We start from the raw sequence: 18,201 nt of genomic DNA, 5'->3' as shown, positions 1-18,201 counted from the left end.
TACAGCTTGGTGGTTGTTACTAAATGGAACAGGTGAATGTGTTCTAATGTGTTCTAATACATGCTGTGTGCATGTTCATGGCCTGAACAAATTTTTGACTGGAACATTTTGTCCCTAATTATTTAAATTTGTCTAATGCAAAGTCCAAGGTAGGTAGTGAGATCTTGTGTGTGTGGTCCACAGCAGCTAAAAATTACTGTGGATGACAGCCAACCATGGTGATCTAGTTTTACAATGGACTTCCCTTTCCACTCCTTCTACCTGCAGCACCCACATCCTCAAAATCTGCTTTGGAGGGTAGTGGGAGGTAAGGAAGGGCCATCAAATCCACTGGCATTACGTTGAATATAGCCCTGAGCATACAGGCGCCTGCAATCCATTGGGATTACCTCATGCTGTTCTCCTAAGACATCCCAAAACAGAATTAGTTGCCACTTCTATTTTGCTTGATGAATCTGTATTAACTCAGAAGCTTGCTATTTGTTTGTAGCGGAAGTGGTCCATAAACTTAACGCCTTGCCTATTTAACACTGCTAATTGATGATCATCGTTCTCCTTGTAGTGTCAATCAATAGTCTTCATTTTCCCTTGCTCTTTTAGAACACTATTTTAAGACTATCTGTTAGAGCAGAACATGACTCTGGCGTCATTCTCCCAGCTGCTTCTTGACCCTATTTGCTAATACATTTAGCTTGCCATACCCAGCAAAGTTCAAATGGCCCTATGCGTGGGCAGGTATTGGCAGGCAAGTGACCATTTTGTGGACAGGAGGAAACATATTCTCTATCTATGCAACTGTTGTCAGTTGACATTTCTTATATTTGTGTTACATCACCGTAATTATGACAAGCAACTGAAGTAATGCATTAATAAGATGCATACAGCTTTGTTTTTGATTTGTAGGAGTTGATTAGAGATCAAGGGTTGCGAGGAGAGGGAGGTAAGTGATTTTGCTCTCTTGCATAAAAAATGCATTGCTTTGCCCCCTCCCCTTTGTCCACCTTCTTTTGCCAAATACAGACACAGAGAGAAATGTAAACAGAACAGTGAAATTGAGCTGCACTTGCTTGTCCCATGACCTTTGAGTTTGTTTGATGAAAAGTTTTAGTGGTTCATTCCCATTGTGGGCGAAGAGGAGGGGAGAACATCATGCAAAGTGGTAGCCAGTGTTTTTTGTGTTTTTTTCTAAAGTGGGTTATCAGATGGGAATAGTAGGAGGCAACTGACCTTCAGTAAAGTTATCCTTCTTTACCTTCCTTTTATCTTAAAAAGGCCAAACGTGCCACCCATCTATCTTGATATACAACCAGAACACCTACACAACAAGGACTCTCTAGGGGCCTGTCAGCCAGCACAATTTGTGAGCAGAATACTGAGCACTGTTCCTCTCTAATTTTACAACATGGGAGCATCCTAGAAAAATCCCCATGGTATTCAGAACCATGAAGGCTTGATCTGTGTGACTGTTGAGAATGCAACAGTCCTTAGCATATCCATAACTTTCTTAGTAGTAGACTAGATCAGATGTACACATATTTTGATATATTTTTAAAACAAGCTCCCAATAAACAGGACACCTGGCTTTAATGTTTCAATATATAATTTTTTGAAACCAATCCTTACAAATACAGCCTAAAGGAAGCATTCCCTTCTATGTTGTGAGAGGCAGAGTTGAGGAAGCCTTCTGCCATGACACATGTGCCTTGTCTGAGAGCAAGGTATGCTTTGGCCTGTAGATTGATTGATTTTGTTCCCGATTGCATATTTATACCAATTTAAGATGGATGTCAGGGATGGGCAGGAGACTGAGGGACTGGGCAGAGGAGGAAGATGCAGGGTAAGCAGCCAGCGATTTCTGGGGTTCTGGGCCACGTGTGGCAGCAGCCAGGGGAGGGGGGGAGAGATGGGCACAGGGGAATAGGAGGCGGAGGAAGTTCTGCAGGAGGTCTTGGGAGTCTGAAGAGCCCACAACAGCCCCAGATAAAGTTGTGCCTTCAGAATCCCCTCCTCTGTCTCCATGCTCAAGGAGGGGCTTGAAGGACAAAGCTGCCGTTAAGGAGGGCCTGTTGGGTGCTTGCGCGAGTGCACCGCATCAGACAAGGGTGGAAGAAAGCAGAGGTGGCAGGGCCACACTGCCACTCGCAACTGGGCCGTGGAGGGAACTTCCCTAGGCAGCTAGTTAAAAGGGAGTGGTGTGTGTATCCGGTGCACCATAGGAGCTGATATGCCAATAAAGAACTAAACATCTAGCCGCTCGTCCTCATTAGTCTGGATGCATCCAGGACAACAGGTATGGTGGCTAAGATGCTCCCATGCAGTAAAAAAGTAAAGCAGCCTTGAATTGACTTCTCATGAATGGGTCCAACTCTTGAGAGTAAAAGCCTGCTCTGTGTGTTTATATCCTTTTCCCACCTTGTAACAAACGTGCTTATGGCAGCTGCTGCTGCTGCAAAACCTGTTTGGGTTAGAGCTCCATTTGCTAACTGGCTGCCAGGCTTCACATTAAGGCTTTGACTTGGCTCGTCATCATTTGAGTGCGCAGTATGGGCTTTGCCATATGATGCAGGAGAGCATGTGTCCCTAATCAGCTGGCCTTTTCGCTTTCCATAGCTTCTTTTATGTCCCACCCACCCCCACCACCTCCCTTTCTTTTTATCCCATTTGCAATTTACGACTTCAGCGTTCAAGACAAACCTTGTTTCAGCCAGGATTTTCTTCTTCTGTTGGTTCCATCTGACAAGCTGGCTACTACTTTGCAATTTTGAGTTCGGAGGTGTGAATTAAAACCGTAAACCCCACCAGTTTAATTACATTGCCCGTTTTGACTATTGTGTATGTCCAGGTAGCTGTGGCTTTTGAACAGTTTTGCCCATTTTGTCCCAACATTTAAATGTTGTGTACTATGATGTCATTTTAAAACTCTGGTCAATAAGCTCTCTGCTGGGCATCTGAGAATATGTAGCAATTCCCTGCCATTTGAAAGTATGCTGTTCAGGGTTTTGTTTTTGGTTTTTTGGTGTGTTTTTTAAAACAAAAAACAAAAAAAGTAGAAATACGGGGTTCTCCCCTGCAAAGTCATAAACTATCTATGCCTAGGAGTCAAAGCACCTTAGTTATGTCCCATGACTTTCATTTCTTCTGTGTGTCTGTCTTCCTGTCTCTGCCTGCCCGTCTCTTTCTCTCTAACAGCCCCTATGAACCAGCTGATGCGCTGCCTTCGGAAATACCAATCCCGGACTCCCAGTCCCCTCCTCCATTCTGTCCCCAGTGAGATAGTGTTTGATTTTGAGCCTGGCCCAGTGTTCAGAGGTAGTTGGGCTCTTCTTTCTCGTTTTCACCCAAATCAAACTAAATAAAAACCACAGATGCTGTTTGTGCCTCACCCTCACAGCGTGTGTATGTAAGTGTGTGAGTTTATCAAAACACTGTCTTTTTTGTTTTTGTTTTTTGGGTTTGTTTGTGGTTTTTTTGGCTTGGCCTGGCTGGAATGCTTTGAATGTGCTTTTTCACCCATTTTCACTCACCCTTATTAAACTCACAAATTACTCTGCGTTGGATATAGAGCATTGTAGAGACGATGTTTTTTCCATGCTGCCTTTCAAAAAGTGTTGCTTGTTGCAAGGGTCTCTAGTTGCAATGGAAATGAGGATAGGAGAGGTCCTGCAAACGCTTAACATCTGTACAAACTATTTTGCACTCCCAAGAGATTCTTCTATTAAAGGCTGCCAACTGACCTCACCCACCCCAAAGAAAACAGCATAGCCTACTCCTGTACCTTTAACAATAGGTTGCATCTGCCAAAATTAACAGGTTAAGCCTTTTCTTGGCAACAGATCAGCCTGCTTTTAAAGTCACAAGAGCGAAGATTGGTAGAAAAGTTGACAACCCTACCTGGGGTTCCAGCAGAACCATTCTTGTTGTCTGTCTGATGTTAAGGCTTTGCAGGATTTTGGAGGAGACTGATATTCCTAATTTCCTTGACTGTCAGTTTCAACTTAATGCTTGAGATAGAGCTCCTCAATTAATATTGTCTTTCAGAGAACTGTTGCAAAGTACTAACAATTCTGCTGACAACTCACTTCAGTATATAATTAATTACCTTCTAGTATACTTTATCTCACTGATGATATGTTGGGGCTGTGACTAATCTGGATACTAATGGAATATATTACAGAACTCTGCAGACATCAGTTGAAATCAGGTTTGGTTTGTGTACTAAAGCACAAGCAAGTTCCATTTCGACTTAAGTCTGTAGATATTTGGCTGCCTCTAAACAAATTCTGCTAAGCAAAAGCATCAGGGCTGCAATCTAGCACAGAACTGGGCATGCTTAGTGATATTTTTCTCTCTCTACTAGATTGTGGCCCGGATGTTAAACTGAAGCATGATTCAGATGTGGCAGTGCACAGCCATAAAGCACATACAAAAATAGCGATACACAATTCTGAATGTTTCCAATTTGAAGCAATAGGCAGTTCACCCCATTTGTTAAATAATTTCCAAAATGTATAGATTGATCTCCAACTAAGTCACACTCGGAGTAAGCCTGTTGTAATTGATGAACTTGTTATTGGAGTCGATTGATTTCATTTAGTTTACTTGTGAGTATGACCCACATTGGATCTCACTCATAGCTTTCATAATACAGTGGTGCCCCACAAGACGAAAAACTCGCTAGACGAAAGGGTTTTGCGGTTTTTTAGCTGCTTCGCAAGACGAATTTCCCTATGGGCTTGCTTCGCAAGATGAGAACGTCTTGCGTTTTTTGCAAGCTTGTTTCCTTTTTTTAACACCGTTAATACAGTTGCAACTTGACTTTGAGGAGCAACTAATAGAACGTGGTGTGGTAGCCTTTTTTGAGGTTTTTGGTGATTTTTGAAACTTTTCCAAAACTTTTCCGACACCGTGCTTCGCAAGACGAAAAATTCACTAGACAAAAAAACTCGCAGAACGAATTAATTTCGTCTTGCGAGGCACCACTGTAGTTTAACCAGATAATTCAGAATGAACACTCTCTAAATAAGGTTTTATGTTTTGTGATAATAAGTGCAGCTTTTTCAAAAGTTTCAGGTTTTAATTATGACCGTAGAGATAATATCACTTCTAAAAAGTGAATAAGAGCAGTCCCCTCCTGCTGTAGGATTAGCTTTGTATTGATGGTCCTGTGTCTTTGGAAATTTAGTCCAACACTCCTGGAAAGTGTCAAGATGACACTTCAGACCAAGTTAGCAGTTTGCTAAAAAAAATAGCAATTTCCAATGGTAATCTTACACATTCATTTCCCCACACAGAGCTTTTTCTTCAAATTTTCAAATCCCAATAGATACTGGCCCTGCTAGGTAAATCCCGGTTAATGACTCCCTGTGAAAGAATAGCAATCTAGTGCAACCTGCCCAATCACTCTTACCCTGGCACAAGCAGGACCAGCAAGGCATAAAACTTAGTTTAGCATGATGTCCAAATCAGGATTATTATGCTTTACCTACCCCTCACAAACTATGAACATGAAGCCAAAAACAACCCTTGGCTTTGCGACACTGGTTTGTTCAAGAGAAACAACCACGATCCTTGGTTTGAGAGAGATGACAGCCCAGGCTTCATGGCTTTTTCATTACAATCATACCAGGGGAGGAGCAAATTGTGAGTCAGCAGGCAGCATTACCGTGGCATGTGAACGGCATCATAGGAGTGGAAAGGGTGGATACTACAAGTGCAGAAAAGGCAGAAGTAACCACTGTAGACTGAGAGGACAGACCGATAGATGCTGCAGAGAAGAGGACTTAAGGGCCTCAATGCAGAAATCTGGGATTCATTATTCAGTCTGAGCCAGAGGTGGAACATCTGTAAGGAAGCATCACGGACAGTGGGAGAGAGTAAATTAGATAGAAGACCAGGGAAAAGCCAGGCATTCGTTATAGCTGAAACCATCAGCACAATGAGAGCCCTCAATAAGAAGAATTGTGTGTAAGGTCCCCCAACCCATTACAGGATTCAGGAAATATGAGACGCCTTTAGTTTGCTAAGGCAGCAGTCGTAAATGCACTTGTGAGGAGTAAGCCCCTTTGAATACAGTGAGACACACTTCTAAAGTAAATAGGCGTAGGATTGCACTCAGAATTGTTCTGTTGGGAAAAGAAAACAGTTGTAAACTTAAATAGTACTGTCGTGGATTTTACTCCTCCAAATCTGAGCTTCTGATATTCCAATATCCAAACTGCATTTTTATTCTTGTAGTGCCAACTAGTAGTGCTCTGTAAATAATAATACTCCTATTTAATGCTTTTAGGGTGGGGTGCTGCTTAAGGTAAATGAGATAGTGGAGCAGAAGGCATCTTCTGCTTGTATACCACTTTTGTGACAGCCCCTTCACAAGCCCAGCAGCAGAACAAACTATGACCCCCCCACACTGTGTTATTGCAGGGCTCAGAATCTCTGAAGCCTTGTAGAGGATTCAGCACAAAATCCATCTGTATGTGGCTTCCTTGCTTTTGTGTCCAGGCCAGTAACATCTTTTGCCCAGTTATAAGATACTCTTCAGTCGCTTGAATTAGTTCCCTTTCAAGTGGCATTGTAAAGCTGTGTAGATTTAGGCCTATTTGTGGCTCTTGTGTTCATCTCTTTACATGAATGTCTCCCTTCAGCTATGTAGCGTGTGGGGTGGGGGAAACCTAACAACTGAGGAGGGGAAGCATTTCATAGACACCGTCAGGTTCACAGAACTCACTTTACAGTTCTCTGGATCTTGGCCCTCCCCTTTTAATATTCTTTCCATTGAGTCCAAGTTGGTTTCAGATTCTCCTAGGGCAGCCTTTGCTAATCTAGTGTCCTCCAAGTGCTTGGGATCACAACTTTCGTCAGCACAGCCGAAAACACTTGGAGGGCGCCACTTTGGGGAAGGCTGTTACAGGGTTAGTGGTAGCAAGTCAGGGAAGCCAGCAGAATTAAACAAAATACAAAATAGTCTGAAGTTTCTCTTAAAAACAGGCAAACCAAGTGCACAAACACGGTTTCACTTCACATCTTGCCTGCTTAAAGAAAGGATGCGTGCAGCCCGGAAAAATCTAAAATGCGCTTCAGGTTCTTTGATTAAGGTGGGCCTTAAATCTTTAAGCCCTTTAACTCCTTTTGCACTCATTTTAGAGGCCCAGTCCCCCTGTCACATTAGTTTAAATCCATAGTTTAATATGAATGAGCAACACGCAGGTCCACATTGCTCAAAAGTTCCCGTGGTGCTCCTTTCCTACTCCTGATTCTGCTCCATGGACCAAATAAGCTAAGAGTCTGGCTTGTCCAGTTGTTAAAACCCGGGCTCATGGTTTGTCTCCTCCAGACAAACCACAAGCTGTAATTGAGGCTTGCTCTTCACTTACGACTTGTGGTTTGTTTGCAGAAAACCAGTCACAAATCAGCGTTCAGACAAGATAACCGGTCAGACTCTGGATTGTTTCATCTTTGGAGTGGCAGGAACAGGGGAGGCGCTCTGGGGGAACTTGTGAGCATTGAGCAGCATGTTGCTCACTCATAGCACACCAAAGTCTGTTTTAAACTATGGCTTAATGTAACATGTGAGCTGGTCCAATAATTAAGCAACTAATTGCAACTGGGCAGTTTGCAGTGATTGTTGTTGAACAAGCTTGATCTTTCCTCTTTTGTGAATTAAAGGCACAATCCCACAGAAATCAGCAGATTTTTAAAAACTGAATTTAGTGTGCTAGGACTGCAACCTGAAAATGTATGTTAAGTGCACTTGTTTCGTAAGTCTTACCTCTTACTTTTAAATGCCTTTTATGTTTGGAAATATTGCATCTTAACTGCAGTTTCTGCACTTAACTATTGTGTGAAACAAGCCTAGCAGGGAATGTTTATGTCTTTAGAAATCCAGAAGTACTTTTGACTTTTAATCTCAAATACAGGCTCAACCACGGGTTTGTCTGCCACGCCACCTGCCTCCTTACCCGGGTCCCTCACCAATGTGAAAGCGTTGCAGAAATCCCCGGGGCCTCAGCGAGAGAGGAAGTCTTCCTCCTCTTCAGAAGACCGGAGCAGAATGGTAAGTCCAAAGCTGGTTTATTGAATTGGCAACCAGGCTTTACCACATTAGAGACTCAGTGTAGATGTTGTGCTGCCCAAACTTCTAACTGTGGTTAGAAAATCAGGAGTGCCCCAAACACCTGAGCACTTATTCCTCCCCCTCCTCCTATATGCCAATTCCCCCTCCCCTTCATTTGCAGATGTAAACTTAGTGTAGCATTATGCACTATGGCTGCAAACTATGGGTTGTAACTACTTATGATTAGCAAAAACAAAATACGAAACACCAGTGTAGTTGTAAGGCTTTCTGCGTTAGGAAAACATATGGATGTATTACTAAGGTTGCTTTTCTTGCAGAAAACTCTTGGTCGGCGAGACTCAAGTGATGATTGGGAAATACCAGATGGCCAGATCACAGTTGGACAAAGGATAGGGTCTGGGTCATTTGGAACAGTCTATAAGGGAAAGTGGCATGGTATGTAATTCCTGCACCAAACCATTTTTTATTTACGAGTTGATTTTTTTTCTATTTTAAAGCGTGTGACACCAAAACCTTAGCAGATTAAGCCAATCTCAGTTTTGTTCATGACTTTGAGGCCTCTTATTCTTTGTTGTCTATGTAAAAACTCTCCCAAGTTTGTGTGCTAGAGTGAGAAGAGTGTCTTTTGAAGGAAAATGCAGTAGTTGGGGACCAAATCCTGTGCAGCCGGTTCTATGCACCCAGTGGAGCTTTAGTCTTGCAGGTTTTTTGAACAGCAGTGTTCTACGCTGCATAGCAGATCTCTTTCGAAAAGGAGGGCTCAGGCATCGAAAAGCAGTTTGTGATACAGCATGACAATAGTAATCAAAAGGAAGAAAAGGCACATTTTGCACCTAGAACACCACACAACAATATCTGAGTTTTGCATTCTGCTTTTTGAAAAGTTGAGCAGCTGTATTATACAGCTGATATTCTTTAAAATTGCTTTTTCAGGTGATGTTGCAGTGAAAATGTTGAATGTTACAGCCCCCACCCCCCAGCAGTTACAAGCCTTTAAAAATGAAGTAGGAGTGCTCAGGTAAGGTTGTGTCAGTTGCATGTTGATGGCTTGACTTCCCTTGAGAAGCCAGTGAGCTTGAGCCGTTTGTTCAGAACACTGTGCTCCTCCCAGTCCTTCTGCTGAAAGGCAGTTTGTGTTTTCCTGATATTTTCTGGTCCTGTGTTATCCCTTATAAACATGTCTTCATGCCCACACAGTGAGGGAATATTGGATGCTTCTGCATTGTCAATCCATGTTACCACGAGAGAGAAAGCAAATCTTTCCTGCACTTCCTTCTCAGCCTTCATGGATCCTTGTTTTCCCTGGCTCGGCTCTGCTTGATGACCTTTCCTCCATCGCTCCCTCTCATAGTAAATTCACATGCTGAATGCCAAGAACTACATACCCAAAATGGAGTCATTGAGAAACAAACATGCTTGGGAGAAGCCCGAGTACAAAAATATATTTTTAAAAAAATCTATAGGGGCACTCCCCCCCCCAAAAAAAAAAATAGCTGGATGAGCACTGAGTCTCCTCAGAAGCCCGAAGAATGCTAGGTGTCAGTAGAAAAGAACAGCAGCAAATCCCAGGTCAGGGAGAGAAAAGGTGACACGATGGTTCCCAGAAGAGGTTGTGGCTAACTGGAACTCTGAGCCGAAGCATTCCTGTCGTGAAGCAAGAATACCCTGTAACATTGCAGGTTCCCAGTGTCTTGTCAGATGCCAACTGTGAGCCTTCTAGGCACAGTCTGTGCTAATTCTTCAAAGTGTCTGTCACAGTAGATAGAAGTTTTACTCCATCTTTCAGACTTCAAGTCATTCAATTAAATTGATTGGCAGGAGAATCTGTACAGACAGCAATTATTTAATGTGGGGTTGTATCCAGTTTTGCCTTTGCCTTTGCAGAAAGCACTTCTGCTTGCCCAAGTCATCTCCCTTGCTCCCTGAAAACCTGTTCTCAAGGGTTAGAAGACCTTTCATATCAGAACAGGATATTGGGCAGAGGGCTGCAGTAGATGGATAGGTGACAGTTGTGTATCCCAACCTGAGTGTGTAGTGGCAGGGAGAGGTAATCTGAGGTCCTCTAAAGAGGATGGTCATCATCTTTGGTGATTTAGCTGTACAGCTGAGGGCAGATGGGAGTTGGAGTGTAACAACATCTGCAGGGCACTAAGGCTTAACCACCATTGAATGCAACCCATAATGCAAAACAGCAGCAACAACAATTTTATTATTTATACTCTGCCCATCTGGCTGGGTTTCCCCAGCCACTCTTGGTGGCGTACAGAATATATAATGCATTTAATGAAATAGTTGCTACAGGATGTGGCAGTGGTCACTAGCTTTAGATGGCTTTAAAGGGGATTCGATAATTTCAGCCATGATGTCCATATGGAATCTGCACTAGATGGACCTTGGTCAATCCAACAGGATTCATCATATATCAGGGCATTCATTGTTAGAGCCCTTCAATCCATCAAAAGTGTTTTCAGTGATTTTAAGCACTCCTTTCTTTCCACAGGAAAACAAGACACGTGAATATATTGCTTTTCATGGGTTATTCAACAAAGCCGCAGTTGGCTATAGTTACGCAGTGGTGTGAAGGCTCCAGTCTTTACCACCATCTACACATCATTGAGACCAAATTTGAGATGATCAAGCTGATAGATATTGCACGGCAGACAGCACAAGGAATGGAGTAAGTATAGTACTATATACTCAATAGGAGAGAGGGAGGGAAAAGAGAGTTCTCCACACACTGAGCTTTGTCGGTGCATGTGGCAGGGATAGACAGGCCTGTGGCCCTCCAGATGTTGTTGGACTACAGCTCCCATCAGCCTCAGCCAGAATGGCCAGTGGTCAGTGATGATGGGAGTTGTAACTATCAGCATCTGGAGAGTTGCAGGTTCCCCATCCCTAACACATGAGGTCAATATAGCAGCGTCATAGAATCAGTGGGGAGGTATTCTCGTAAATTCCTCCAGATACTTTGTCTGGTGCCAGATACTTTGTCTGGTTTAAAGATTTTCATCATTTTTACTTTTTACTGAAGACAGCGAGAATAAAATCTCTTACATTTTTCCTCCAGCTAACATTAGAGCATGTTGTTTTACAAGGGCTGACACCAAGCCATCCGGTGTCTTGTCATAAAACACCGTAACAGCTGTAAAGACCGATCAGTAGCTGTATTTGGGTGACTATCACAGGAGAGAAGCTCTTACCAAGACATTTTAAATATAACTGTATTTGTTCTTAATGTATGGTGCTAAGGGAGTTTATACCCAAAGCACTGCTTTTCCGCGAGGGGGGGGAAATGAATAGGTTTTGTCAAAGAGAAAAAACATAAATGAGGGTAAAGTCCCCCCAAAAAATTTTGAATTGGTTGAAAACTTTGGCTTAATAGATACCTGGAGGTGGAAACACCCAATTACAAAACAGTTCACCTTTTTCTCGGAACCTCACCAAAGCTCGAGTCGGATAGACTATGTTTGGGTCTCTAAAGAACTGGTTTCCAGAGTAAATAAAATTGAGATCACTCCACGAACTCTATCGGACCACAATTCGATTTATCTGGAACTAAAAGGTAGAGAACAATCCTCATTTAGATGGAGGATGAATGACACTTTATTTGAGAACCCAAAAATAGTAGCGAAAGCGAAAGAGACAATTAAGGATTATTTTGAATGGAATTTACATAAAGAAACCAGTCTGGACACTGTATGGGACGTGAGTAAGGCTGTCATGAGAGGCTTCCTAATCCAGCAAAATAGCCATAAAAAGAAAGAAAGAGAAAGAAGAAATTCTGGTTCAACTCATGGAGAATGAGAAAAAATTGATAATAAAACCTAAAGATGAAGAAATTAAACAGACTATCAAAATGCTACAAACTCAGTATTCCATGTTGGTGAATCAAGAAGTGGAATGGAAAGTACAGTGGTACCCCGCAAGACGAAAAACGCGCAAGACGAAAGAGTTTTCCGTTTTTTGAGTCATTCCGCAAGACGAATTTCCCTATGGGCTTGCTTCGCAAGACGAAACGTCTTGCGAGTTCTTGCGAGTTTGTTTCCTTTTTCTTAAAGCCGCTAAGCCGCTAATAGCCGTGCTTCGCAAGACGAAAAAACCACAAGACGAAGAGACTCGCGGAACGGATTAATTTCGTCTTGCGAGGCACCACTGTATAGAAAGTAAGTCTAAACTACTTTCAAAAATGTGTAATCTATTAGAATGGAATACAAAAGACGAACTTATAAAAGAGGCTATGATAAAATGGGCTATTGATCTAGGACACAACATAGACTATGATGTATGGGCCAAACTCTGGAATGAGAGTATAAAATTCACCGCTTGTTCTGCCTTAAAAGAGAATGTTATGAAAATGGTCTATCGTTGGTATCTTACTCCCACCAAATTGGCAAAAATGTACAGAACTAGTAGTAAAACTTGCTGGAAATGCAAGGAAAAGGATGGCGACTTCTTTCATATGTGGTGGTCATGTAATAAATTAAAAGAGTTCTGGGAATCGATTTATAACAAGTTAAAAAAGATGTTTAAGTATAGCTTTCCCAAAAAGCCGGAAGAATTCTTGCTAGGTTTGGTGGGAGAAGATATTAAGAAGACTGATCAAAGATTATATTTGTATGCAACAACAGCAGCTAGAGTTCTGATAGCTCAAAGGTGGAAGCAACAGGAGATGCCGACAATAGGAGAATGGCAGATAAAGCTGGTTGAATACGCTGAGATGGCTAAATTGACGCGCAGAATTCGCAATCAGGAGACAAAGTACCAAAAAGAATGGTGTAAATTTTTTATCTATATAAGTGAGAACTGTACAAATTTGAAAACTTTGGCAGGATTGAAGTAAATCTTATGTCCTGTTGTAATATCTAATCAAAGAAACTGTGAACTATAGAATAGAATAGGAAAACTGATGGAAGGGAAGGACAGAAATCAACAGCTCTATGGAGCATAAAGTAGGATATATGTAATAAGATTTGATGTTTTACTGGTGTTGGTGGGTGATCTTAAATCTCAATAAAAATTATTTATAAAAAAAAAGAATGGAAGCTCACATTTTTTTCTAGTGCTGCTTCCTGGCATATCTGCATAGAAACAAGTAACTGAGCTGCATTGCCTTCAGGCTTCCTCCAGCATGCATATAGCCTGCTGTGGTCTGCCCTCTTCCCCAAGTCAAGCCTTGCTGCAGATTGGCATTCATGTAATACCAGCATGTTTTAACAGTCTTCCCAGTAACAGGAACAATGAGTGTGTGATTTGGGTTGCTCTACAGTGTTCTGATATAAAGGAGAATGATTTCTCATCTTCCCTTTTCTCCTAAAACATTTCAAGTGGGTGTGAAGAAATTGGCAGCAGTGTCTCATGATACTAGAGGGGTGGAATATGATGGAACCATAAATGTCACTTAGGCTAATAAATATGAAGCTGTCTTATAGCTGATATGTTCCGGCTGCCCAATCCTAAGCTTGTCTACTTGGTTTGAATTGCATTAATTTCCAGGCAACTTACTGCCAAGTAATTTGTTGTTGTATTTTTACCTGCTTTTCAGCCAGGATTGACACCCAAAAACAGATTGCATTGAAAACCCACTATTAAAATGAAATTTACAATATATTAGATAGTAACCTTGGCAAAGCAATTTTTTGAACAAATTGTGGGGTACTCCCTAATAAGCAAAGGATTTTAGGTCTGCTGAAAACAGATCATTATTATTATCATGCAAAAATGACAAATATTTGGTTGGGGGGGACGCAAGGGGTGGGGCCACGGACCCCTGGGTGCGTTCCGTGGACCCCCAGCAGTCCCCAAACCCCTGATTGGCAACCAGTGTATTAGAGCGATTAGGAGATGTTTGGGCCCTGGCAAAGTCTAAGCTCCAGGCTGTTCCTCCCAAAGGGGAGTGGGCAGAAAGAGCTGCAGATTTGTGCATGGTGTGTAGGTTTGCAATTCAGTTGTCTTAAAAAGCCTGGGCGTTGCAGGTGCTGATAGGTGCAAGCTGACATAGCAAGCTGACTCCTTGAAGGAAGAATGGGAGACAGATGCAGTAAATAAACAAATGGCTTAGACACTATACAACTTAGAGACTACCTTTTGCCATATGTTTGTGTCATCTTTGAGATCATTCAGCTTCACGCAGGCTCTTGATAAGCAGAAATATATAGTCAACTTTCTATCTAATATTTTCTTGCTTTCCAGTTACTTGCATGCCAAGTCAATCATCCACAGAGACCTCAAGAGTAATAGTATCCTTTTTCTAAGAGACCTGACCTTTATTGTTCTTCCTCCCCTTCCCACATCCCTAAAGTGAGTATCTGTTCTAAAAACATGAGAGAAAAAAGTGTGGTTAGGTGAGATCAGCTGTTGATCTGTGGGCAAGGTAGTTGTCCCACTCAAGGCTTTTTGAAGGGTTTATGCCTAACTAGCGGCAGTGGAGCCAGAAGTGAGGATGTACATCCTAATTCGTATCTTACTGAAAATGTGAAGTATGAATAAATCCGTATCTGCATTCTGATTCATATTTTAGTTTATCCTTGTAATTACTAGTCCAGCAGGCAATATGCACATTTGCTAAATCAGAGTGATTTGTTCTTTTTTGCACGATGACATCAAGCCAAAAACAAATCAAGTCTTGATTGAAGAAGCATCATTCACACAAGTGATGTAGTTTATTATGTGACACCATGGAAGCACTGTGCTGGCTTCCTCTCAAACCAACATTTGACATGCCGGAAACTCCCACTAGCCTTATCAGATTTTGAAGACCCCATACAGTCAACCCAGTTATAGAGACTCTTCCTTAGTTTGCTTATTGTTCTTACTATTAGATAATAGGAGCACTGTTCAAATTTCAGCTTAGAATCTATAGGTAGCAACTAGATAATAATGCAGGCTTATGATCTGGGCTTTTGTAGTAGTTGAATGGGCACAATATGTACTCTGATGGGAAATTAGGATTGCCTCTTTCCCTCCTTTTTTCTTTACATACTCTGTTCAGATATATTTCTTCATGAAGACCTCACAGTAAAAATAGGTGACTTTGGTCTAGCAACAGTGAAATCACGATGGAGCGGGTCCCATCAGTTTGAACAATTGTCTGGATCTATTCTATGGATGGTAAATAAAGGGGGTATTCTCTGAACTATTTTTTGATCCACCCGATAGTTGACACCATCTCCTGTGTAGATGTATATTCACTGTGCCTCTAAGATAGGGATAGCAACATTTATAAGGCACCGTAATAGAGGACTGCACGCCACTGCACATGGAACCTTCTGCTTTTTGTATGGTATTGCAAGGGAGCTGTCCTTTCTCCTCTTTCTGGAGGTGAAATCCCAATGCACAGGTCCCTTTCTGTACTTTATCCAGTAGGAGGCTCTTATTTTGCAGTCAACTCTGTGTTCATACAAAATGTTAGCCCGGTAGATTTCCCTGTTATAATCACTGAAAAGTGATAATAACTCTCCTTAAAGCAGTTTATTACCTGCATACCTGGGGAAATGATGGATTAATTTGTATTAATGAGTGCCAAATGAGTAGGCTAAATATGTGGCTATTATAGACATCTTACATCCATTAAAGGCTTTTATGTCTCCCTTTCAAGAAATGGAGTCTCCGGGGTTGGTGACGTAAGACATAAGAAAATAGCTTTTCAATGCAACAGAATAAAGCAGTTTTCTTCTCTTCTACATCACAGGCTCCAGAGGTAATTAGGATGCAAGATAAAAACCCATATAGCTTTCAGTCAGATGTGTATGCATTTGGGATTGTTCTTTATGAGCTGATGACTGGGCAGTTACCATATTCTAACATCAACAACAGGGACCAGGTAAGGCATTCGTGGCTTTGGGGAAGCTTGGATTTTGTTGGTGCTTTCACATTCTCATCACTTGTCATTGTCTGAAATAATTAATGAGTGGTTTAAATTTGTAAAATGGTCTTTGGCATAAGTGCCTTTTTTCCTGCTTCAAGTAGACCCTAATTTTAAAAGGTCATATATCAGGAAGTAGAAAAGTGCAGGAAGTGTTAAGGACATAGACTTGTGGTGTCTTCCCCTAGGCCCTCACTTAAGAGCCAGTGTCTTGCATTTGATAGTATTGGGCTTGGACCAGAGAGACATGGGCCATGTCACCTTGGACAAGTCATGTTTGTCAGCCTGGCTAACCTCCCAGGTGTTGGGGGATACAATGGGATCACACCCACCCACCCATGTACATTGACCTGAATTCCTCAGAGATAAGGTGGGAGATGACTGCAAGAAAAAATAAACTTTGGCATCAGGTAAGATGAGTGAAGTGCTCTAGTAAGAAACCCAGAGGATGAAATGCCAAGTTCCTAATTTGATTTTCTCTGATCCATACCACATCCTTGAGTACTTCAATATTTGGGATATTTTTGCCCTTTTTGATGAGATCTGGTTCTGCACAATTGTGTATCACTTTACACTGAACAACTGGCAAATGAGCAACGTTATGGTCAAGATTCAAAGAATAACGCAAATAATTTAGGGCTGAGGGTCTTTGGGCTTGGGTTGTTTTTTTCCCCAGCTAACAACCTCCATGGTTTTTGAAACTGAGAGGGCTTTCAGACTCAGCTTGTGTTGTGGCACCTAGTCTTCTCTTTAAGTAAGATTAAGAAATCCCACTGGGTGTGCTCAGCCACATGGACATACCTAAAGTAGATCTTTGGATCCTGGCTATCCCTGCAGAACAGGGTGACTGGCTATTTCTTGAGTTTTGACAATATCCAGTGGGCTGGCAGACAGCTTGCACAGAACGAATATTAAAATTGAGTTGCACTATCTTAGATGTTTAGTGACAAGTCTCGTACTTAACCCTCCCTTTACCTGAAAGGGGGCAGGACATAGGTCAATTTAGTGTCTACCTTTGGGTTGTCTAGCAGGCAGCATAATTTATTCAATACTGATACCACATTGCAGATATGTGTGTATATCTGAGTGTATGTATTCATATTAATTCATTCCAATCAGAATATAACTGGGTACCAAGCTACCATTGATGAGTATGTTGCACACCTTATTGTGAAATTACTGTCACCCTCCAGTGTGAAAAGAATTTTAAATTTGGGTTTAGAAAACCTTTGAAATATAGTATGGACTGAAAGATCACAAGTTCTGTGCAAGCCTGGAGTTCAGGGTTATTATTATTATTATTATTATTATTATTATTATTATTATTATTATTTTACATTAACACTTCCCCCTTGCCCAGTTTAATGTAGAAAGTAGATGTTTGCTGGAACTTTCTCATTCCCACTCTTCTTTTCCTCCCTGCAAACAAAGATCATTTTTATGGTGGGGCGAGGATACCTCTCTCCAGATCTCAGCAAAGTGCGAAGTAACTGTCCCAAAGCAATGAAGAGGCTAATGGCAGAATGCTTGAAAAAGAAAAGGGATGAACGACCCCTCTTCCCACAGGTAAGAAATATTCCTAATATTTGACTACATTCAAATTGGACTACACTCACATTGCCTTGCTAGGGTCAGCAAGCACCAGCTGAAAAGACTATGCCAAAATGACCTCCCCAGTGCAATTCACGGCATCCAAGGGCACAAGGCCAATTCTTAGGCTTTGGGGGGTGGGGGTGGATGATGAAATTGTTTGGGTAGTTTCATGGCCCAGGATGGGATGCTTCCTGTGGCTACAGTGCTACTGCTTTTCTCTTCTCACTGTAAAAAAAGAAGAGCTGGCTGTTCTAACAGAAGCCTTATGTATTTAAAATATTTATTCCTCACTCTGGGACCAGCTTTCGCATCAGTAAAGACAGCAAAGCCCCTGCCCTTGGGCTTACAAGGCACAACACAAAAGGAAAAAAGGGATGGGAAGGAAAGATGAAAACAAGCAAACTTAGTGTTACAAGTAGCTATAATAACCAGCTGCATGGAAGTAGGTTGTTCGCCATTCAAAGACAGGCCTCGGCAGGGCCCTGAGGCCTGGTGACCTCGCCTTCCCAGAAGTGTCTGCAATGTGGCCAGAAGTTGTTGACCTCACAGTGTGAGGCCTTATAGGCATAACTGGAGTCTGCTGGCTTCTTGTCATTCCTTCTGCAGCAGTTATGGGTCCCAGTGCCAAAAACCCCATAGCAGACGATCCTGTCGTTCTTCCTCACAGGGTAATTGC

General features: G+C 41.9%; 1 protein-coding gene across 2 annotated transcripts in view; it reads left to right on the top strand.

Annotated features, from left to right (window-relative positions):
* The window catches only part of BRAF (B-Raf proto-oncogene, serine/threonine kinase), a 61,263-nt gene that overhangs the window by 28,058 nt on the left and 15,004 nt on the right, over window positions 1–18,201 (top strand). The window contains exons 9-18 of one of the 2 annotated variants that reach the window (XM_082240489.1): window positions 904–940; window positions 3,190–3,309; window positions 7,914–8,050; window positions 8,389–8,506; window positions 9,005–9,089; window positions 10,572–10,748; window positions 14,261–14,307; window positions 15,060–15,178; window positions 15,759–15,890; window positions 17,364–17,498. In XM_082240489.1, coding sequence (XP_082096615.1) covers window positions 904–940; window positions 3,190–3,309; window positions 7,914–8,050; window positions 8,389–8,506; window positions 9,005–9,089; window positions 10,572–10,748; window positions 14,261–14,307; window positions 15,060–15,178; window positions 15,759–15,890; window positions 17,364–17,498 — 1,107 coding nt within the window. The remainder of the gene's footprint in view (window positions 1–903; window positions 941–3,189; window positions 3,310–7,913; window positions 8,051–8,388; window positions 8,507–9,004; window positions 9,090–10,571; window positions 10,749–14,260; window positions 14,308–15,059; window positions 15,179–15,758; window positions 15,891–17,363; window positions 17,499–18,201) is intronic. The other variant, XM_082240490.1, reaches the window with a different exon arrangement.

Source organism: Podarcis vaucheri (genome assembly GCF_965113315.1).
Source record: "Podarcis vaucheri genome assembly, chromosome: 10".
NCBI lineage: Eukaryota > Metazoa > Chordata > Lepidosauria > Squamata > Lacertidae > Podarcis > Podarcis vaucheri.
Note: the sequence above shows the minus strand (reverse complement) of the source record. Positions and strands in the feature narration are given on the sequence as shown.